The 25201-nt window shown below is 35.6% G+C and overlaps 1 protein-coding gene across 2 annotated transcripts in view; it reads right to left on the bottom strand.

The window, feature by feature from the left end:
* The window catches only part of Acf (ATP-dependent chromatin assembly factor large subunit), a 383051-nt gene that overhangs the window by 148169 nt on the left and 209681 nt on the right, over nucleotides 1-25201 (bottom strand). For both annotated transcript variants that reach the window (XM_090399798.1, XM_090399799.1), the window contains one exon: nucleotides 7660-8734. In XM_090399798.1, the coding sequence (XP_090255924.1) occupies nucleotides 7660-8734 (1075 nt within the window). The remainder of the gene's footprint in view (nucleotides 1-7659; nucleotides 8735-25201) is intronic.

Raw genomic sequence — 25201 nt, 5'->3', positions numbered from 1 at the left:
ACCTATTGTACATTTTGTAGTGTGGGTGGGATACGGATTCCCCTCCCCTATTTTTATCAATTTTATTTTATTTTTTATATAGTCAGGAAACATGGAACTTTTTCAAGCCTCTTCAGGCCTCCAATAAACAGAGTAGGGAAGGGCTTATATTATACCTAATTTGTTACCAAGCCTTGTTTATTCTATTTCTATATTTAATTTACCACTTCAATAAAATCTGTGCCTAAATATTTTACTTGTTTTATAGGTTCAATATGTCTACTTTCATCCTATACCTTATGTTGGAGGTTTAATGGATTTTTTACAACACTCAAAAAGAATTAAAATAGAATTTAATACTTCCTATATTTCGTCCTAGTCACTAGGACATCTACGGGGATTGCAAAGACAATTAATGTAACATGCACACAAAAACTTACAATACTAAGCCCAACCACGTGGGTGACAATAAAGTCCTATCTAGGTGGAGCGCCCTCTAAGGGCAGTTGCAGTTGTAAAAGTATTAAATTCTATTTTAATTCTTTTTGAGTGTTGTAAAAAATCCATTAAACCTCCAACATTCTACAACTGCCCTTAGAGGGCGCTCCACCTAGATAGGACTTTATTGTCACCCACGTGGTTGGGCTTAGTATTGTAAGTTTTTGTGTGCATGTTACATTAATTGTCTTTGTAATCCCTGTAGATGTCCTAGTGACTAGGACGAAATATAGGAAGTATTAAATTCTATTTTAATTCTTTTTGAGTGTTGTAAAAAATCCATTAAACCTCCAACATAATGTCCTCACAGCACTTAAGCCTCTACACAAGAATCCTATACCTTAGCCAGAATTATACATCTTAAATAAAGATCCTTGTTATATCCCAAAGTTTCTTAACTATTAGTCTTAAAACAGAAATGACTCTGATAATTCTTATTTTGCTGAAGTTCTGTTATTTTTTTCTAGTTTCTCTAAATCAATTTTTCTTAACTTTTCTGTGCATAAATCTTACAAGGAACACTTCCCCCACCATAATCTTCACCCCCCCCCCTTTCTTTCTTTATTTATTTTAAATATGAGTAAATTATCTAGAATTTGACCTGAATTAATCAGCACAGGAGCCATAAAACTTTTATTCTTCATTTCGGAGCATCTCTAGTGAAATATACCTTCTACAGCTGCCTTTTTAAAATTCAAATTTCTGTTGTTGGTAAAAATAATATACAATGAAATAACTTCACTTGTAAACTTTGTTTGTTTACACTTGGATAAAGGATGAAACCAAGAATATTATTTCTTGGCATCTTTAATTTATAGTATAACCAAGTAAAAAAAACTTTCAATGTCTATCTCTAATCCAGAGTATTTTAGTAATAAGGTGTGACACACTTTTGACTATTTGTATATAGAAATGTGACTTCTGCATTACTTCAACCTTGGTATCTCTTCTGGGTGTGGCTCCCACTGATGAGGCCTCAATAAAGGTTGAAACCAGTCTAGTCAGTGGCCCTTCCCATAATGCATACCATTATACATGTCTGTAAGGATATGTGCCTTGCATTATGGGATACTGAGGCAACTGATGTGAAGTCATTTGTCTCTATATACAAGTAGCCTAGTAGTGAAGTTACTTAACGTGCAAACTCTGCACTTGGATAAAGGATGAAACCAAGAACATTATTTCTTGACATCTTTAATTTACAGTATAACCAAGTGAAAAAACTTTTAAACTTTCAGAGATAGTATACATTACTGAAAAATTGTAATCTAAGACTAACTGCTTTACGTGCAAGGCATGGGCTAAAGAAACAATAGAAAACAAAGACTTCTTGAATTTGCAATCAGGGATTGTATATAGGAAATACTTTCTTTAAAAAGCAAACTAGGGATGCTTAAGGATCAAAGCTGTATAACAGAGAGGAGACCTCCACATAGCCTACACAGGAATGCGGAGAACAGACCAGGGCTTCTGACCTAATGTCCAATCCTCGCCTTCTCGTGGTGCACCCTGTTGGGTATCTACCTGGATACTGAACGAATGAGGATGGGCTGAAAATTTGGGATTTAGCCAACCAAATTACAACATGACAAAATTTCATTCTGGCTGGGGAATCACCCGGTTAAACAAGGATCCCCGTTGTTTTCGCCAGGGAACCAGGGCGAACAGCGAAAAGTCAGCTACTGAAACAAATCTGAAAGCACACCTTTAACTCTGGTGATATTGAATTGGGGTGTGCTGCTTTCAGATTTGATCCACTAGCTGACTTTTCACTGTCTGCCCTGGTTCCCTGGCGAAAACAAGGGGGACCTTGTTTAACCGGGCGACGCCTATGCCGGCATGAAATTTTGTCATGTTGTACCATCATTTTTTAAATGATGGTACAACATGATTTTAAAGGTACTATCAACATAAGTAGTCTGAATGGCAAAGAAATGGAGCTAGTTGAAGAATTAGATAAGTAGCAGATTGACATAATAGGGGTGACTGAAACTAAAAAGACAAAAACTGGTGAGATCTTTCTGAGCAATAAATACAAAATGTTATATTCAGGCAATGACAATCAAGGAAAAGAAGGAGTAGCCATAGTATTCAACACAAAATACGAGGCTAATCTTCTTGAATGGCAGGCAGTCTCGAGTAGAGTAATGTGGGCAAATATGAGAATGGGGAACTGGCCAATAAGACTTATTTGTGTCTATGGTCCCACAGAAGGTTCTACTAAGGTAGAAGTGGAGGAATTTTTTGATGCTTTAGAAAAAGCAACTGACACAATGAAAAAGGAAAAGTTGGTCCTTGTTGGGGATCTAAATAGCAGAGTAGGAAATGATTGTCAGACATACAAAAATATTTTGGGAAAATTTGGAGAAAAGAGCAAAGTTAATAATAATAGCAAATACCTGTTGGATTTCTACTCAAGACATGGACTGATTATTACTAACACCGCGTTCCAACAATAAAATGTGCACAAATTCACATGGAGAGAAGAAGCATGGAATAAGAAAAGTCTCATTGTCTATGTTATTGTTGATAGTGATGTTTTCTCCCTGGTACAGGACACCAAAGTGTACAGAGGATTTGAAATTGGAAATGATCACTATTTAGTCTTGAGCAGGATAAAATTGAATTTCATATTGAAAAGAATAACATGTAAGAAAGTTTTAAAGCGAATAAAATTTCAGCAGCTCTCAGATGTGAACTGTAGAGTAAAATACACGAACATTACCGAAGAAAAAATGAAAGAGTTTGAGAACAGGAAACAAACCTTGGAGATTCAGTGGCAAGCCTTGAAGAAAACCCTGATTGATTCAGCCAGAGAGGAATGTGGTGAAGTTGTCTGCAAGGACAGAAAAATCAGAACTCCATGGTGGACACAGGAAGTTAAAGAGGGTGATGGAAAAGAAGAAAGCACATCAAAAGTTCCTGGCAAATATGTCAGCGTTTGCTCTTAGAGAATACAGAGAAAATTTAACAAAGCGAAACACTGTGTAAAACTAGCTAAACAAAAGTCATGGGAGGACTTTGGCAAGAACATAGAAAATAAATATCAAGAAGTTGGTTGTTGGAGAAGCTTAGAAATGGAGGAAAGAGTGCTATAAAAGGAGTTAGAGATGATAACGGTGACATGAAAATGGGAGAAAAAGATATCCTTGATGTATGGAGTAATTACTTCGAAAAATTGCTAAATGAAACAAGCAGTAGCACAGTGGTAAAAAACTCCATACTTGAAGTAGAAAAAGCCATCAAAGGCTTGAAATGTGGAAAGACAGCAGAAGATGATATTTGACCAGAAATGCTTAAGTATGGTGGTATAAAAGTCTTACAGTGGCTGCACTGCATAGTTCAGAAAGATTGGACAGAGGGATGAATTCCCGATGATTGGAGTAGAGCTCTAATAGTAGCTATATATAAAAAGTGAAATAAAACTGAATGTGAGAATTACAGAGGTATTTCTCTACTGATCTGGAAAAGACATATGACAAGGTGCCAGGAGAGAAGCTATTCAATAAGTTACAGTTGATTATATGAGTACATTATATGAATTGCTTCATATAATGCCAATGGGGCATTATATGAAGCAATTCATAGTCTTTATTTGAGTTATAAGTCGGCAGTTAGAATTGAAGGGAGTACAGGAAGATGGTTTAATGTTAAATCTGGTGTGAGACAAGGGTGTACATTATCCCCTCTGTTATTCATTATCTATATCGATCACATTATGAAAGCAAGTGGTATTAAACATGATATCAAAATTGGAGATGTTAATGTCAGCTCTTTGCTTTATGTGGACGATGTTATAGTTCTAAATAAACCCACTACAAGTTTGCAAGTTTCCCTTACTAAATTGAATAATTGTTGTAATAGATATGGTATGAAGGTCAGCAATAAAAAGACAAAGACAATGAAAATATGTAGAATTGTTGAAAATGTCAACTGTGCTGTGAACGTGGAACCTGTGGAACAAGTAAAATATTAGGCACGATTTTTAGTGAAGATGGTAAATTAAATATAGAAATAGACAACAGAATCAACAAAGCTGGTATGGTAGGAAGTCAACTGAATAAATTCATATGGAATAAGAGAGAAATTAGTCGGAACACTAAATTAGCTGTATACAAGACAGTGTTCAAACCAGTTTTAACTTATGGATCTGAGAGCTGGGTCAGAAGTAAAACACTTGACCAAAGAATAGAGACCGCAGATATGAGAAAGATTAGAGGCGTGAACAGATGGCATCAATGGCAATATCATATTAAAAATGAGGATATTAGGAAAGAACTTGATATTGTCAATATTCAGGAATGCGTTAGCAAAGCTAATCTCAGATGGCATGGTCACTTAAACAGAATGGGTGAGGAAAGATTAGCAAAACAAGTGTTCTCTGGCAGGTTAGCAGGAAAACGACCCAGAGGAAGACCTATGGGTGGATCGATATGGTACAAAGTGCCTTAGACGATAGAAATATAAGATCTGATAATGTTGGGGTCTTGACAAGTAACAGACTGATTTGGAGGAAAATTGTAGATAGGAAGTTAGTAATGATGTACATTTTTCATGTAGTACTATCATATCCTGTACACCCGTTGAGTGTACATGTCAGGAATTTGATGGTGAAAAAGTAAACTAAACGAAAATGGAGCCAGAGAATCAAATGAAGAAGTTTTTAACGAAACTGATATTACTGTGAACAATATGGAAATACTATATCTGTTATCGACCTGTTTAATTATGATAGTGATTATAGGTTAGTGAGAGCAAGGATAAATATAAACATTAAGAGAGAGTTTGTAAGTTATTAAAAAACATACAAGGTAAAGATATAACAATCCATAAAGAAAAATTTGAGGCTATAATTGAAGGAAAGCTGTACAAAAAAAATCTCTGAAAATGTTAAAACGTGGGTTACATAGAAGGAAAAATGGATTCCAAAATTGAAAAACTAAGAAGGAATAGTATACATTATGAAAAATTATGGAGACAACTACTGTGTTTGAGCAAAACTTTAATTTAATATAAACCAAAATGAACACTCGACATTTCGACTTTCATATCAGAGCCATCATCTGGAGTATACACATATATACAGAGAAACAAGCTGCACTACAATCTACATGATTTGCTAAAGTTACTGACCAACCATTACAACAATTATTGGCCTGACCTCTGGTGAAAAAAACAAACAAAATCCCTCTACTACATCAACGCTAGAGTCCTATTATTATTATCTATTAGGTTACAAAATTAAATGGGGCTGGAGAGCAACATGTTTATATATATATTTATATATATATATAAATAATAATAAATAAATATATAAAAAAAACTGTGATTATACATATAAATTTTAACCAATTGGCATGGAATAGTTTCCAACAAAAGCTGAAAATTGCTTCAAGTCCTAAAGTATGCTACATACATACTAAGTAGGCTGAATATATGCCATCCAAATTATGCCACCATTATTCTTGAGATTAGGGTAGTTAATCAGAATTTCACAGGCTTCTTTAAATTTTCTTTCATACCAGGTTTTTGTATAATGTTGAGAGTTTGATTTGAGAGGCCCTGCTCACCAAAATTGTTATTTAATGTGTCTTTCTTACGTATAGGGATTGTACATCCAGTTTCACCAATATAAGGTAAGTTACAGGTGCAGTTGATGCAACAAACCCTAGGATGTGCCAATGGGAGGAGAGGATCCTTAGAGGAGTTGAATGTTTTTTTTTAATTTTATAGGTGGTTTAAAAGTGGCGCTGAGATTATAATGGTGTAGGATTCTATTGATTTTTTCTGATAACCCTTTAATGTATGGGATGGCTATGGTTTTTTATTATGTAATCTATATTCTTTTTTGGTGAAGTTTTATGAAGAACTTTATTAATAGTATTTTTGTTATAGCCATTATTTATAAATGGCTATAACATGCTAATAATCTTTAATTCTTGTTTAAGAGCTCGTTGATTAGAGCAAATTGTTATAGCTGTTTTTTAAGGGTGTTAATGACCCCAAATTTTAGCGATGGTTGGTGTTATGAGTTAGCATGTGTTGATTTGAGGTAAACTGCAAAGGATAGACTGCCTGAGGAAAGATGAGTGACTAGCGTGACCAGGAACAGGAGCGAATTCTGATTTTCAATTTCAATAGAAAAATTGTATGCATTCATGCTGTTTGTTCAGGTGGCTGAGGAATGTGTTTAAAGTTTGTCGACCGTGTCTTTCACCAGAGGTCAGGCCAATAATTGTTGTAATGGTTGGTCAGTAACTTTAGCAAACCATGTAGATTGTAGTGCAGCTTGTTTCTCTGTATATATGTGTATGCTCCAGATGATGGCCTTGATATGAAAGTCGAAATGTCGAGTGTTCATTTTGGTTTATATTAAACTAAAGTTTTGCTCTAACACGGTAGTCGTCTCCATAATTTTCCATAATGTATTCTGATCACTGCGTGAGCATGAAAGAAAGGAATATAATACGCAGCAGAGAAGAAATAATGAAAATATGTAGTGATGTTAAAGGTACCTATACACAGGCAACCAAACAAACAAATCCTCTGCAATATTTGGATGAGGCTGATACAGAACTACCAGTTGTAATAGAAGAATTATGGAAAGTACTCAAGTCAGCAAAGAACAACCAAAGTCCCAGAGATAATACACCATGACTTTGGAACTGTAGCAACAGGTTTTTGAAAAAATTTCAACTGGTATAATGACTCATAATGATGAAAAGCATTATAAGTGCTTGAGAAGAGCGTACTGTACATTATGGGATTTAAAGATGTTTTGTGACAATGTTTTATGCTAGTGCTAAGGTAAAGGCAAGAAGAAAACAAGAATTTACCAAATATATCCTCTCAAGTGAATCAACTGTACTCTATACGTAAACAGATTAGTTGTGAAGATATTTCATATTAAAACGTTTATCCAAGAATAAACATGTTTATATGAAATATCTTCACAACTAAGCTACTTACATATAGAGAACAGTTAAAAATTCACTGAAGAGAATATATTATACTTGTATAAATACTATATAAGGAACAAAATATATCCAGAACGTTCCATTTCATAGTAACTCATTTCACAATCTTATGCACACATGCATGTTAAGATAAAGGGATGAACATAAATTAACATAAAAATTTTGACAAATAAACATACACATCAAAAACACTAATACTACTCACTTTGATTGCTCCCAGACTACCAGCATATATTCTTTCTTCCATTTCAAGTATCGCATCACGTAAGGTCGTTTCTAAGGCAACTTCTGGAGCAATTCCAGAATATTCTGATTGTGTCTGTCCTTGAAGCCTTTGGGATTTTCTCACAACCTGCTGAAGTGGAGGTTGTATTAGTCTACTGTTTAATAAATGTCCAGGGCATTTTGTAAAAAGTTCTTCCAGTCTCTTTTTTTCACATATTAGAACCTCTTTCAGTGCACCTTCACGAAAGCCTCTTGGATTTAAAGAAGCAATAAGAGCATCTAATTCTTCTTTTGTATAATAAAAACTCCATTTAGTCCTAAGGTCATTGGCTGTATGTACAGAACAAGTTGGGGGAGAAGCAGTACACAGTCCAAATACTTGATTTTTATGATTAGAAGCTACAGCAGATGCTTTGCCAGAGTTATACACATTACTCTGAAGTTCACCCGTCTGTTTATGATCAAGTTTTTGCAAAATCACCTGAGGAACATGAACAAACATTTCAGAATCCAAAATGTTTTTTTTGAAAATATCAACAGATGAATTTGAGTCACCCAATAACTTTTGAATTTTTATGGATCCTGAACTTAAATCATTTGTCTGCAGGTGCATACCATCTATGGACTCATTTTCTTTATCACTATTTGTACTCTTGTCATCAGAATTTCGCTGTAAAAATTTCACTAAAGAAAGTGGTAATTCATCACTGGAATGATGGCTAGAGTCAGCATTACTTGGTGTCGGCTGTGGTAAGCATGGACCTGCAAAAGGATCATCATGCTCAACAAATAAACCTGGAATAGAATTTATTAACCAAAATCGACGATATGCACGATCTCTACCAACTAAAGGTACACAAGTGGCATGAAGTTTCTGGATCTGTGCTTGTAGATCTCGTTCCTTTCGAATAAATTCATCTTTTTTTCTGGTTTCTTCTTTAGCCTGCTTCTGTCTCAACTCTTCCTGCTCCTCAGGAGATAGCTGATGTTCATATTCTTTGGTCACTTCGCCTGTAACTTTAGTCACACCTGCTTGTTCATCCATTTTTTCAGTGCTACATACAAAAAGAATTATTATTTTTTGAAACAATGATGTCTAATAATTTAACACATAAATATCAAAACTTATAAAGAAAAAAATAAGTATGGAATCTCTCAGCTGAATATCCAATCTATAATATACTTCACTTAACATCAGCTTTACACGAAGATAGTCAACTCTCACTGCAGCTAAGACTGTCAAAACTCACTGAATCACTACAATAAGCTATTGAAAGTCCTGACCAAAGAACCATTATAAAGGCACAAATTTATGTTAAATGAAATTGGTTAGTGCACACTATCCACTATAATAGACCATTCCTACAGCCCCTAAAATCAGTATGGATGCTTGATCGTTGTTTATCGCTCATGTTGATGTTTAATGAAAAAAAAAACAGACGTCTAAAACCAACTGTCATCATGGTTGGTTTGATATAGCCTCCCTATTTCACTACTCTACCCCTAAAAGAAACCTCAGAAATCATGTACACAGGTTATTTTACCTGGAAGAGAAAAAACTACAAGTAGACTGAAAGCACACAGCTTCACCCCCCCACACACACACCTCCCACCAATCTTTAAATAGAACAGTTTGAATATATGGCCCTAAACTTTGCTCTCCCTCAAACCCACAATTTGGCCACATGGGCAAGATGTCTTAGAAACCTTTTTAGCACACCTCAACAGCCAACACCCAGGGATCTGTTTCAAATTGGAAAAGGTAAACGATAAAATGCCTGTCCTTCTCTGAAACTCTAGTTACCCAACAGATCCTTTTCAGTTCACAGAAAACCCAGCCGAATGGAAGGCACATCCACTACCCCCTTCCTAACAGTATGGTGGTATCAAAACCTTATCAAACAGAGCTAGAACCATTTGTTAAGATCGCATTAACCTCTCCAGTGAAATCAATCACATTTGGGACAGATATTTAGCCGATGGCTTCCCCTTCAACCCAACAGAGCTCAACCCCACATCCAAATTAAGAACAAAAACACCATTACCATCACCTATGCCTAAAAAAAAAAAAAAGTATAATATACAAACCTCCTTTAGGCCTTACCAAAAATTAGTCATCCTCATCTGCTCATGTAAATATTCACTACACCATCTGGACCATCCTCTGGTCAGCAGTGTTCCTTGTCCTGCAAGTTTAAATGCTTTGGACAAACAAGAATTTTTAATATTAGTATAGAACACAAAATATGTCCTTCATATACATCACAGTCATTTCAAGGTGGCAGTCCAAGCCATGGATACAGATCACCAGATCCAATGGAAAGAAAAACCTTAATCCTATAAAACAGATCTAAATCAGAAAGACTATTTTTTAGAGGCTGAGAAAGCTATTGATGTGATATGTCTATGCCAGGAAAGACTGGAGATAAATGTCAATAAAAAGAGAGAGATTTGATCCTGCCTGTGTGTATTACAGAGAATAAGTGAAAGAGAGCTGAGGTCCCTTTGCGATAGAGAGAGAGAAGGCAGGATTCTGGTGGCATTGAAGGGTGATCACACTGTCCTCATGCCCATTGAAGGATGGTACACAGATCAATGTTTAAGGCTAGAGATGATATTGATGCTCTCAATGTCTTACAACTATATGGTTTACTGAAGGAGTAGGATGAATGGAGTCTGCTACTGTCAACAAAGTTGTAGATAGGATTGGTGGTGATCAAGAGTAGGTCATGTATGTATAAGAGAAAGAGGGTAAGTGATATAACACAGCCCTGAGGCACTCCTACATTGGTGACAAAGCTCGAAGAGAGAGTGTTTCCACCAAGACACAGACTAATGCTAAACATGATTGAAATCCCTGGAAATGTCAAGGGCAACAGTGCATATTTCTCCTTTCTCCAAACCTTTCCATGGCAGTAGTGGGCAATGTAGCTAAGAGATCAGCTGTCGATCTGGATTGGCAGGATCCATACTGGTGCTTGCTGATGAACTGGTGAGTTCTAGGTAGCAAAGAAGATGACTGCTGATAACTTTCTCCATTCGTATGGAGGATTGATGGTAATGGCAATTAGTCGGTAGTTGGACAGTAAGCTTTTTTGGAATGGGCTGGATATATGCTTACTTCCATGTGTTGGGACAGATACCAAATGAGTGTAGAAGATTGAAGAAACATTAGAGGACAGGTATTAGCTCTAGAGCACAACATTTGAGTACAAAAGGAGAGATGCCACTGGAGCAGAAGATTTTTTTAGTGTCCAGGTTATCTAGTATTCTTTTGTGTTTTTGTGCCTAAAGATCGCAGGAGTTCAGATGAAACGAGTGATGCCAGGAGATGAACTGTATCTTTAGGTGTTGTAACAGCGATACCATATGGATGAGAGAGAGATGGAAGTGCAGGTGAGCAGAAGACAAGGCTTCCATTTGGGCAAGCTTTCTGAAATTAGTCTTTATGAAGTAGGATTTAGATTTGCCGATAGTTGTTTTACATTTATTGCATGCTTTGGTTTGGCATAGGCTGAGTATGAAGCTAGGTTTCTTGATGCAAGCCGCCTGCAGTAAGCTGAGTTTTTTTTTTCCCAGCTTCAAATGCTTTCATACATTTTCTGTTGAAAAGTGGACAAGAATTTTGAGTTGAATGGTGGATGAAGTCCTTCATGTCAGTGAGGATAATTTTAGTGAGGGCCATGGAAAGGAAGAATAGTATTTGAAGTGGTCATCCCACTTTATGCTGTTATAGTGCCTAAGGACTGGTGAGAAGAAGAGGCATTCTGTGATACTGGAAACTTGCACAAGGTTGTGATCTAAGTTGCTGAGAGGAGAGGTGACCTCTAAGATATATCTGGAAGGAGAACTGGTTAAAAAAAAATCAAACGTATTGGGAAAGTGGAGCAGATTATCAGGAATTCAGGTAGGTAGATGTACAATTCGTGGCAGATAATTGCTTATAGCAAAAAGTTGCAGATTACATCCAAGCTTGATCAGCAATGTTGGAGTAGTGGATATTGAGATCATGTAGGAAGATCAATTCACTGTTTGGATAGTTGAGCTTCATGGAGAGAAATGCGAAGAGGTCTGAGTGGTTTTTGGAGAACAATAAATGCAGCATAAGAATGACAATAAGTGAAGCAGAAAAACATTGTATCAGAGGAAGCTAAAAGCAGGGGGATTCTAAAGTTAGCATTCTCTGCCAGCCAATGTCAGAGTGCACAAAGGCTTAAGTGCCATCCTTGTGGTGAAATGAACAGTGAAGAGTTTAATTGGAGCACTGAAGGTCAAATGTAGTTGATGTAAACTGGCCTGGATGTCTGTAAATGGAGATGAATGCTGCTTATGTTGGAATTTATTCAACAGATGTTTGTAAAGTAGATGCAAAAGCAATTTTGTTTTGGAAGGAATTCTGGTATGTTTGGAATGATTTCAATGAATTGGTTGGCTAGTGAGATTTATTTTGATTGAAGCATTGTCATCATTTGTTTCATTTTTGGGTTATTGCTAGATGAAAGAATTAAGTGGGGAGAGTCAGAGGAAGGTGATAGACTCATGAATACAAGTCTATTTCCTTCCACAGAGAGCGACCAGACTCCTTGCCATGCCATGATCTTGACAGTGCTTCCAACATACCACTATTTGGACTCCCTCTCCAGGCAGCATGACATGGAAGAGTATGTGGCGACAGTATTATGCACCACTTAACCAGGAAGCCTCCTGACTAGTTACTGATAGGTTTCAGACTGTATATTATCATGTGATCAGCCTGCAGTACCACCATTTTAACAAATGTACAAGCGAAAGGGAGGAGGATCTGGGTCTCTAAGTATGTTTGGCATGTTGAATTGAATCACGTACCCTGCATGGAGAAGAGAGGGAGGGACAGAGACTGGAATCCTTGCTTTAGAAGCCAACATAACCCTTCACCACTTCAGGTCCCTAGAGCACAGGGGCATGAAGTGCTGAAGGTCATCTACCACCTAGTGGATCTGTATGCCCCTACTCTATAAATGTTTTAAAATATATTAACATGAAAGACAACATAAAAAAATATGCATCACTGCAGTTAACAAATTTCTCACAAAAACCAAATTGTTTCTACCAATAATAATCTAATGAATAACGTAAACCTACTTACTGAATTCTAAATAATCCCTATCATTCTCCAACACCCTGGACTTTTTCTTAACTAGCTCTCCCTTCAAAGATACCAATAATGGTAGCTCAACAGTTGGTACAACTGACATGTCCATGTTTCTTTTTCTACAGAGATCAACACTCTACCAGCCAATCTCAGCCTCATGTTTTATGGTACCAAGTGGGCTTATCTTCGAGATTTCTGTAACTCTCATTCAAGATCTGATTACTACTTCCGCTCTCCTGATCCAAGCACTTGCTCTGACATAATAAATGAAATTACACTCCTTTGGTTCTCCTTGCTACAAAATTGTAAAACAACTTTCTAAATTGCTTTGTGTTCATAGGGAAAATCCTCTTCATTTATTAAGAATAGTTCTTGTATCAAAGAAAGGATCTCGTGGCCTTTGTCTCCCCAGTGATCTCTTATCCAGCTCAGACACACTGGGTTTCTATTTACTAATGTTCTCTAAAATATTGGACTTCATCCAGAAAGACTTTTTTTTTTTTTTTTTGCAGATATTATTTGCCTTAATGATTGTCATCCATGCTGGCTATTTCACATCAGAATGAACATTACAAGAAAACTGAAGGTAGAAACACAGATGGTCCATATGATATCCTTGGAGTTCCTCAGTTGCTTTGGCCATAAATCCAAAATCAATCCTTGTAGTTTAGCATGGTTTGCTCAGATTTCACTACAAAGATTAACAGAGTCTACCACTGCATCCATTCATGCAGGAGATCACCAGATAGCCTTTTTAGATCCCCTTCTTTGCCAGCCAGATGGTATCCTTCATTTCTCCATTATTAGAAAGAAAAGGCATACCAGACTTAACATTCAGAGGTTCTTTCCAAAACATCTTCAAAAATCTGGTGCCATTACGAGTCTTGTACATTGAGCTCACTCTATGCACTCTACTAAAGTTCTGATATTTTGAGAAATAAATTATAAATCCACTTTCCTTTGGCTTTGGCAAACATTACGTTAACATTCATTAACTATATTAAGGCTGTTTCTGAAGGAATAGTCAAATTGCTTAAATCCATTCACTGCCAGGTGTCCTTCCACCATATCAACAGGATTTCTGTTTTTTTTTTTTGGACTCTTCAAAAGATGAACTACAGTCTTGAGCCCATCAAATACCATGCCAATGTAGGTTATCATATTTTAGCCAAACAGACAAGATTGGCAATTGTTCATAGTGACCAACATTAAATTTCATGAGCAAAACAGTCTGGACTAGCAGAATATTTATCTCCAAAATATGCCACATCCTTTATAAAAAAAAGATCCTTCACAAAAGCAATTAGCTCATGGAATGTTTACACAATGAAAGTCGTGAAGATCTGCTTCATGGTATGGTCTGATGTTACCCCTCCCATGGGAAATAATTCTTCCCCACACATGCCATAGTCAAAAATTTCCTTAATTTATTATTAGTTTAAATTTATCAATTTATATTGGTAGGACCTTAGCAAATTTTTGACTGTGCCACTGTCATGTATGTGTAACCTCATGTTTTCTTTGTTGAGTCTTCATCTATTCTAAATTCTAATTGTTTACTTTGAAAGTCATACTGAAGATGCTGTAGATCAGGGGTGTTAAACTGGTGGCCTGCATGCAGCCCAAAGCAATTTCTTACAGCTCATGATGCCTCAAGAAAAAAAAATAAAAATAAAAAAAGTTGCTTTTTATAATAAAACAGAAATATCGTATTTACTCAAATATAACTTGCCCTTGCATATCACTCGCACCCCTGATTTTACTTTACGGAAAAAAAAATTAAAGTTTTGTATATACATCGCACATGAAAATAAAGTTTAACCACTTTCAAGTCGGGGCGATAACTCGCTCCCCACGGTAAACAAGTAGTTTTGTTGTATCACTGAATAAAGTACAAAGACATTTGCTGCCTGTGTAATATATTTCTTTAGTGCAATTAGAGACAACTGAGATAAACAAGGCACTAACTAATGAATCACATGTCTCCTCCCACAATAACCATGCTATTTAGACTCAAGCAAAACCATATGTTGCACATGTGAGTGCACTCACTAACTCTAATGCAAAGCAACAATAAAATTAATTTTGGTTTAATTTGGTTTAAATGCCATCTATTGTAAATATTAATTTTAAAAAATTCAGCTAACGCCTTTTATTCCCGCAATACAAATATAATAAAAATATTCTTTATTTTTTTTTTTACTTGTCATAATCATTATACTATTATTTTATGTCTTGTAATAACGTAGAATAAATAAAATTTTTGTTATTAATTTTCCAATTTATTTATACTCATTCTTTCACTTCCCTTCGATTCTAATTAGTGAAGGTTTCTTTAGTCAAAAATTTTTTGCAGCCCACTTGAGATACACTTTTATAGCAAATGGCCCACAGTCCAATTGAGTTTGATACTCCTGCTCTAGATACTAAGGCAAAAATTGTATGCTTAATAAAATACTTCATATAACTTATTCTATTGATAATTATTGCATAATAACTGAAATTATTCTTGCTGGGAAGAGCGTCTTTATTCCCTATTCCACTCAAAATCTTCAACCCTTGTCCAAGCTAAAAATGGCATACAGTGAATGACTCAAGCTAAAAACTTAAGTTTCTCACTCAGCTTATACTAGAGCCTATAAAAAAATTCAAAATCAGCAAATATAAAGCAGACTTCATAGGGGAAAACCATCTGCCATACTATGTTTACATCTCTCCCTCATCCTGATGGATGAGTTCAAAATTTAAAAAAAAAAAAACACTTCTTGGGATCAGTCTTCTCCTCTAACTTCAGTCTATTAGTCCATAAACTCATCCTCAGTATGCTTCCTTTGATCTTTTGAGAGAAAGACAGAAAAATATTCAATAGCCTTGATACTAATAAGACTCCTAGTCCAGAGGATATCCTTTCATGTACTAAGAGCTTGTGTTCCAGAATACCTATTATGTATCACTTTTATAAGCTATACTCACTGATTTGGCATCTATCCAACAGCATGGAAGCAAGTTTCTATCTGACCTGTTCTTAAAAAAAGGTAGACAGAACACCAGATGTCAAACTAGTAGCCCACTGTCCTGAACTTAATACTCTCATAAGTGATGAAGAATGTCAACAACCATATTTCTGACTACCTAGACCCTATTAATTAATTAGTGATCATCAGTATGTGGATTCTGTCATTCTATTCTACAACAGACCTAATCGCTAAATTCACCTACCTTTGGAAAGATTTGGAGAATCAAATGTCAGTCCTGATACTTCCAAGGCATCTATCTAATCTAGCATGGTACTGTAGTCTTTATTTTCCCAACTGCCATCTAATGGTCTCCTTACTACCCTTTGTGAGTGGATTGGCAGCTACCTCTCTGATCATGTAATGGGTGGATGATTCCTTGTCATCTGATTTATTCCATAAATGTTGAAGTACCCATAGGCTTATTGTGCTTCATCGACACCCTTTCTACTATACAATAATGATATTCTTTCACTACTACTCAAAGCTTCGAAATCATGGGTGGTCTTATACAGCGAGTATAAAAAGGGAAGCTTAATTTTTTGGATAAACATTTAGGTAGTTACAATACATCATTATATAAGAAAATAGGCAGTGTTTATAAAGAAATCAGATTAATTTTTTGTTACATAAATTTATTTAAAATATTACAATAGATGTAAGTCTTAAAAAACAAACAATAATTATTAACCTCAATTTTCATGTTAATTTTCTTCATCATCTGTTGAAAATAGTTCTTCAGATTCATTGTTTAAATGATCATCATATGGACCCCAGTTCGAATCCGGAGAATTGGCTTCATTATCGTCATCAGTGTCCCACAACAGGTCATCTTCAGTACCATCCATAAGAATAGAGATACCACACTTTTTAAATGATTTTATTAGTTTCTACTTTTACTTGATTCCATGCTTTGATCACAAAATTGCAAAACATATCAAGTGATGCAGCGCACGCACATAGATCCACCGTTTGTAAATGATTTTTCACCAGTCAACATCCAATTATTCCATTCTTCTCACATGTGATCTTTAAATGGTTTGTTCAAGCAGACGTCTAGTGGTTGCAATACAGAAGTTAAACTATCTGGTATAACAGCAATTCTTGTGTTATTTTTTTCTAGAAGACTTTTAGTATTCTCAGTAAAATGACTACGAAACATATCCCATACTAATAAACTGCATTTCATTATACCACCTGGTCGAGTGTTCCACACATTATTTATTCATAATTTTACACCATTTTTGTGAAAATGTACAAAAACACCTGAAGGAAATTTTATCTTAGGTTTAGTTTTATGTTTGAAGATGATCATAGGTTTTAATTTGGTCCTATCAGCCAAACATGACAACACAACTGTAAACCTTGTTTTTTCCTGACCTGTACTTCGAACTAGCACACTCTTACTACCTTTAGACTCCACTGTTTTATTGCTTATCATATCAAAGCTCATAGGAGTTTCATCCATATTTCCAATATGGATGAAACTCCAAGGACAAGAACATAAATTTCTGTTAGACAACAGAAATTTATGGAAACTGGTAAGTTTGTGGTCAAGATCTGCTGGTAGTTTTTGAGCAATTTTCGTTTTGTGTCTGTTCATAAAACGATTACACCATCTTGAAGTAGCTTGAAATTCTATACTTTCATCTGGATTCAATCTTGACTATTTTAGTGCATATGAGCTAATCATATTTCTTGTAGCAAGATAACCATCCTGCTTTTGATCGAATACAAATGTGATTTTCCAGTTGCGGCCATCAGGCAACTGGAAAATCATATTTGTATTCGAAGACGCAACTGGAAAATGATCCCCTTTCTCATTGCAGATTTTTTCTTTGGCAATTTTTTTAAAATATCTTCTTTTTTCCTCCATTCTCTGAATATCTTCTTGGTTATGTCAAATTTTCTTGCAGCAGCACAGTTATTAGTTTGCTTTGCCATTTCAATTACCCTTATTTTAAATCGAGCTTCATACTTTCTTTGTTTTGTTGCTGGTTCCATGATTTTAAATGATAACAATTTTAATAATCCTCCTAAAATTTGAAATTAATTAAAACTGAGGCTAATCACTTAATTAGGATAATTCGTGTAAACACTAAACCTATGCTATGCAAAAAAATAACGGATATAACAATATCTAATGTTGCATTAATACAAGAAAGAAGAAATTGGGGGGGGTCATCTTATACAACTGACATAAGCATAAAACTTAAAAAATACCTAAAATTTAGGCCTCATCTTATACGGTAAATACCAATCTTCTAGCCATTCCTCAAGTGGAGAGAAGATAATTTAGTGAATTTTAATGGTATCAAAACACAATCCTGCCTTATTTCTCCGAAGAAAGAGTGTGCTTCACTCTCTCCTTTACTTTCCATAACGCTTTACAAGAGACCAGTTATTTCTTCCTGAACTGACTTTCACATTTAGTCTGTTGTGACATAAACATCTCACATGCATAGCCTCTTCAACCACCAAAAATGGTTGGCATTCTTTCATTCTAAAGATTACTTTTCTTCTGCTCAACTCTTCATACATAATAAATCTCATATCAAATACCTCCCACAGAATGCTAAATTGTATTGCAAAAAATTATCATTCCTTCACATCCTTGTTGAAATAAATGAAGAAGAAAAAAAGATCATCCATTTCAGTATTCAGAAAACCTACCTCAATGGGAAGATTATTAAATGCTGCTTCACACCATCACCCATTACAAAAACATTACGAGATGGAGCATACAATATATCCAGCACATCAATTAAAGGGAATGAAGAACTGCACCACCTGTTATAGAACCTTGCACTCAATGGTTATGAATCCAAGATCAACAAAATTCTTAATACACCTACTGTAGCACTCCATTACTTAAACAAGATTTTAAGAATGCAATGATGCTACCTTACTTCAAGAATGTTATAGACCAAGTGGCAAAGCTGCACCTTGAGCAACATTAATCTCCCTACTGGCTGAGGTGGATGAAATAGTGAGACCAAATTGCACTTCTTATCCATGTTATTCAATAGGCGTTATAGAATTGTATCCAGATTTAGCTGGATGTCTATAGATGTCATGGTCGGTCGGAGGGATTAAAGTGGTTTTTTTATGATTGTATAAAATTTCCAGATTCTTACATCCACCAGAACCTCCACATCAACCCATGAAAAAAAAACAGTCATTTATGAGATTTATGGCTGTTATAGCATTTGCTGTGTATGCCAGATGGGAAGGTCATTAGAAATCCCCATATCTGCACACATAAAAAACATTGGAAAAAGAAGACAGCATAAATCAGGACTGGCATGCGACACAACCACCACACACCATCAAGTAGTTTTGCAACAAACAAAAATGGCATATATTGATTATAATTGCTTTCATCAAAAATATAAATGTAACATACCTAGGATATGACATGGGCAATGCCACAAAATGTGAGAGCAACAACTAGCAGTGTTTCAACCCACATACAGTAATGAATTTAGCATTTTTATTCTGGTTACTTATTTGTATGTACCAGTTGTGAAGTTCTGATAACATCTAATATGTGTAATCAACTGTTTCTAGTCTTTTGTTGTGTATAAATTTTTTTTGCCAGTACCCTTGGCGATGTAAGTCTGATGACTTACGAAACTTGTAGGGTTGTAATTGCTTATTTTTAATTAAACTTATTATTTATCATAAAATGTGATCTCAATATCAAAAGCTTCCCACAAAGGCAAAAAGTATTTTAGAAGAAATAAAATATATTATATTAGGGAGTGCTTAAGGGTGAAAGCCATATATAACCTTTAAAAGAATGCGGAAAACCAACCAGGGCTTCTGACTTAATGTCCAATCCTCACCTTCTCGTGGTGCACTGTTGGGTATCTACTTGGATACTGAACAAATGAGGATGGACTGGCAATTTGGGATTTAGCCAACCAAATTGTATTCTTATTGGAAAGTAAAATGCCGGCCGAGACGTCACCCGGTTAAACAAGGCCCCAGTTGTTTTCGGAAGGGAACCAGGGCGAACAGTGAAAAGTCAGCTACTGGAACAAATCTGAAAACACACCCCAACTCAACATCACCAAAGTTAAAGATCGATACTATCAACATAAGAAGCCTAATCGGCAAAGAAAAGGAGCTAGCTGAGGAATTAGATAGGTACCAGATCGACATAATAGGGGTGACTGAAACAAAAAAGACAAAAACTGGTGAGGTCTTTCTGAGCAATAAATACAAAATGTTATATTCAGACAATAACAATCAAGGAAAAGAAGGAGTAAACATAGTATTCAACACAAAATACGAGGCTAATCTTCTTGAATGGCAGTCAGTCTCAAGTAGAGTAATGTGGGCAATATGAGAATGAGGAACTGGACAATGAGACTTATTTGTGCCAATGGTCCCACAGAAGGTTCTACTACGGTAGAAGTGGAAGAATTTTTTGAGGCTTTGAAAAAGCAACTGACACAATGAAAAAAAAAGTTAATCCTTGTTGGGGATCTAAATATCAGAGTAGGAAATGATTGTGAGACATACAAAAATATTTTGGTAAATTTGGAGAAAAGGGCCAAGTTAATAATAATGGCAAATAAGTGTTGGATTTCTGCTGAGGACAAGGACTGGTTATTACTAACACCATGTTCCAACATAAAAATGTGCACAAATTCAGATGGAGAGAAGAGACAAGAAATAAGAAAAGTCTCATTGACTATGTTATTGTTGATAGTGATGTTTTCTCCCTGATGCAGGACATCAGAGTGTACAGAGGATGTGAAATTGGAAGTGACCACTATTTAGTCTTGAACAGGATAAAATTGAATTTCATATTGAAATGAATAATATGTAAGAAGGTTTTACATCAAATAAAAGTTGAGTAGCTCTCAGATGTGAACTGTAGACTAAAATACACAAAGATTATTGAAGAAAAAATGAAAGAGTTTGAGAACAGGAACCAAACCTTGGAGATTCAGTGGCAAGCCTTGAAGAAAACCCTGATTGATTCAGCCAGAAAGGCATGTGGTAAGGTTGTGTGCAAGGATAGAAAAATCAGAACTCCATGGTGGACACAGGAAGTTAAAGAGGCTGTGAAGGAAAAGAAGAAAGCATATCAAAATTCCTGACAAATAAGTCAGCTTGTGCTCTTAGAGAATACAGAGACAATAATAAGAAAGCTAAACACTGTGTAATATTAGCTAAACAAAAGTCATGGGAGGACTTTGGAAAGAATATAGAAAATAAATATCAAGAAGGTGGCAAAATATTCTGGAGGTTGTTGAAGAAGCTTAAGAATGGAGAAAAGAGTGCTGTAAAAGGAGTTAGAGATGATAAAGGTGCCATGAAAACGGGAGAAAAAGATATCCTTGAAGTATGGAGTAATTACTTTGAAAAACTGCTAAATGAAGCAAGCAGTAATGACAGCACAGTGGTAAAAAACACTGACCAGGCATGCAGTCAGGAATACATATCCATACTTGAAGTAGAAAAAGCCATCAAAGGCTTGAAATGTGAAAAGGCAGCAGGAGTAGATGATTTTCGACCAGAAATGCTGAAGTATGGTGGTATAAGAGTTTTACAATGGCTGCACTGCATAGTTCAGAAAGCCTGGACAGAGGGACGAATACCCGATGATTGGAGTAGAGCTCTCATACTACCTATATATAAAAAGGGAAATAAAACTAAATGTGAGAATTACAGAGGTATTTTCCTACTGAGTGTTCCTGGCAAGATCTATGCAAGTATACTTAAGTATACTTGAGAAACGGTTGAGAAGAATTGTGGAAGAAAAGCTTCGTGAAGAACAAGCTGGATTCAGGCCAAATAGAGGCTGTCAGGATCAGATCTTCACTTTACGACAAATAGTCGAGAAAGCATGGGAATATAATAAAGATCTGTATTTAAGTTTTGTCGATTTGGAAAATGCATATGACAAAGTGCCAAGAGAGAAGCTATTCAATACGCTGCAGTTATATGGTTTCAATGTGGCATTATATCAAGCAATACTTAGTCTTTGTTTGAGTTGTAAGTCAGCAGTTAGAATTGAAGGAAGCACAGAAGATGATTTAATGTTAAATCTGGTGTGAGATAAGGATGTACATTATCCCCTCTGTTATTCATTATCTATATGGATCACATTATGAAGGAAAGTGGTATTAAACATGATATCAAAATTGGAGATGTTAATGTCAGCTCTTTGCTTTATGCGGATGATGTTATACTTCTAAATAAATCCGCTACAAGTCTGCAAGATTCTCTGACTAAATTGAATAGCTGTTGTAATAGATATGGTATGAAGGTCAGCAATAAAAAGACAAAGACAATGAAAATAGGCAGAATCACTGAAAATGTCAACTGTGTTGTGAATGGAGAACCTGTGGAACAAGTAAAACATTTCAGCTACTTAGGCACGATTTTTACTGAAGATGGTAAATTCAATATAGAAACAGACAACAGAATCAGCAAAGCTGGTATGGTGGGAAGTCAATTTAATAAATTCATATGAAATCAGAGAGAAATTAGTCAGAACACTAAATTGGCTGTATACAAGACAGTGTTCAAACCAGTTTTAACTTATGGATCTGAGAGTTGGGTCATAAGTAAAACACTTGACCAAAGACTAGAGACTGCAGATATGAGAGCCTTGAGAAAGATTAGAGGCATGAACAGATGGCATCAATGGCAATATCATATTAAAAACGAGGATATTAGGAAAGAACTTTACATTGTCTGCATCCAGGAATTCCTCACGGAGCTAATCTCAGGTGGTATGGTCACTTAAACAGAATGGGCAAGGAAAGATTAGCAAAACAAGCATTCTCTGGCAGGTCGGCAGCAAAACGACCTAGAGGAAGACCAAGATATAGGTGGATTGATACGGTACAAAGTGCCTTAGACGATAGAAATATAAGATCTGATAATGTCGGGGTCTTGACAAGTAACAGACTGATTTGGAGGCAAATTGTAGATAGGAAGTTAGTAATGATGTAATTTTTTTCATGTAGTACTATCATATCCTGTACCTCCCTTGAGGGTACATGGCAGGAATTTGATGATGATAAAATATTATCCTTACCTCTAAATCCTTCATAGCAAGTAATAGCTGCTGCCTTTGTAGATTTAATAAATATTATTAAATCTACAAAGGCAGCAGCCATTACTACCAGATAGCCTCGAACTCACGGCAGCATGGAACACTGTTACCAGAATTTTCTTGCATTTCTACCCTAACTGGACTGAAGTCATCTGATATCATTAGCAGTACTTCCCCCTTCCTCTCTTATCTCTTCTGTCGTTCCTCAAAATGGTATACCCATTATACTCGATCATAGTTACCTAACTGGTAATTAGTTTACGGAATTAACAACGCATATAAAGTATATTAATTAAAGGTAACTTTAATGAATAACTTCTATATTTCGGGAACGTCACGTTGCCATCTTCAGGAACATAAGGATATGGTATGTGCACGCAGGCACTAACGAAAGCAAGAAACTGATATTGTTCCTAAAGTCCTAATGGTGCCCTCTGGTGGGCTAATTTGGTTGTCTTGGCAGTTGGGCTGAAGTTCTGATAATGTAAGTCTCCCAAATTTGGGGTAGTTTCATGCACCCAAATTTGTTGAGGTTAGGAACATTTTTTAGAGCTGCTGAAGATTCCTTGAATAATCTTTCGTATTTAAACTTGCTGTGGTGTATTATTTTTGTTTTCTTCCAACGAATTCTATGGTGGGTATCTAAGGCATGGTCTGCCAGCCCAGAGTGGCTGTGCTGGTGAAACCGGATGTAGTCTTTGTGTTCTGAAATCCTGATATTTGTTGTTCTGCCTGTTTGGCCAGGCAGAACAACAAATATCATGATTTGTTATCAAGCAGGACAATTTGCAGCTGCAAGAGAGCTGGTATACACCAGGTAGGTCTAGGGGAAGTGGTTGGTCTTTGGTAGAGCGGATAAGGGATGCCAACTTTTTATATGGTCTGTAACAAGAAGTAAGGTCATATTTTTTGAGGATATTGGTTATTTTCTCAGAGGTGCCCTGGATGTAGGGGATGGTGATAGATTTGGTGTAATCTTTATTGTGGAGGGGGGGGGGGGTTGTGGTTTACTGGTTTTAGTATTTTTTGGATTTTTTTTGGTGGTTATAGCCATTTTTTTTTAATCAAAGTTACCTTTAATTAATATACTTTATATGCATTGTTAATTCCGTAAACTAATTACCAGTTATGTATGACCAACGTATAAGCCTTGCTACTAGAATTATGATCATAGTTACCATATCTGATTCTTATAACCAAGTTTTACTAATGACAACAATCTTAAGCCACATCATATTCAATAAAGCAACAAACTGAATCCCTTTGTTTCTTATGCTGACATTTGTGTGCAGACATAACAAATACCACCTGTTTAAATATGCAAGTTTTCATAATGTTCTCCAATTTTTGGAGAAGCTGCAAACAGCAATACTGAATCAGCCGAGAACTATACTGAGTGGCTGAAAGAACAATTGATGAAGATGAAATAAGTGTTTAATGGAAACAAGATTAGTTTATTTTAGAAAAAAATATCACACCACACATATATTTCTAGAGGGAAAACAACAATGCTAGGACACAAAGCTTCAAGAGATAGCTCAGCTCTTTTTTAAGCTACTGCTAGTCTATCATTCAAAAAGCCAATGCACCTTTAAAGGCATCGATAAGGTGAATGCACTTTTTGAAAACTGGTTTATTTTCGTACCTGATAATGAGAAATATTGCAAAAAAAAAACAAACAAACTGATATTCCATTCAAGATTTTGCATATTCTTGATAATACATATTCTTTGTATTTAGACAGTTTTCATCCAAACACAAAAGTACTCTACTTTCCATCTAAAACTAGGTCTCTCACCCAACCATGATAACTAATATTTAAGGAATTGACAGCGTATACTAGAAATATAGATTAAATAAACTTTAATATTTAATCTATATTTCTATTATACGCTGTCAATTCCTTAAATATTAGTTATCATGTTTAACCAGCGTATAAGCCTCTCAACAAGAATAAGTCTCACCCAACCAATAAAGTGATGTCAACTTCAAGCTTATTATTTATGTAAGGCTTTTGAGCAGGCATTCACAGCTATGAGCAGAGATGTTAATTTAACAGTCTGATATTTCTCAAAGTCCAATAATATTTTTCAAGCTATGCAAAACATTGTATGGCATAATAATGGGAATAGGATACACAAATCATTTTAGCAAGAATGGTATGATTAGAGAAGATGGATCCTAATGGTTCTTCAAAGCCCAGAGAGAAATTACATAATGCATTACCTGGTGCTTGTAATTGAGAGATTTATGAAGAGATGAAAAAATTCATATTTTAGTCATCTCTTGACAATTT

The sequence above is a fragment of the Typopeltis vanoorti genome, chromosome 10 (assembly GCF_054136105.1).
Source record: "Typopeltis vanoorti isolate ZY-2024b chromosome 10, IOZ_Tvanoo_1.0, whole genome shotgun sequence".
Classification (NCBI taxonomy): Eukaryota; Metazoa; Arthropoda; class Arachnida; order Uropygi; family Thelyphonidae; genus Typopeltis; species Typopeltis vanoorti.
The sequence above is the reverse complement of the archived record's forward strand: the minus strand, read 5'-3'. Positions and strand labels throughout refer to the sequence as shown.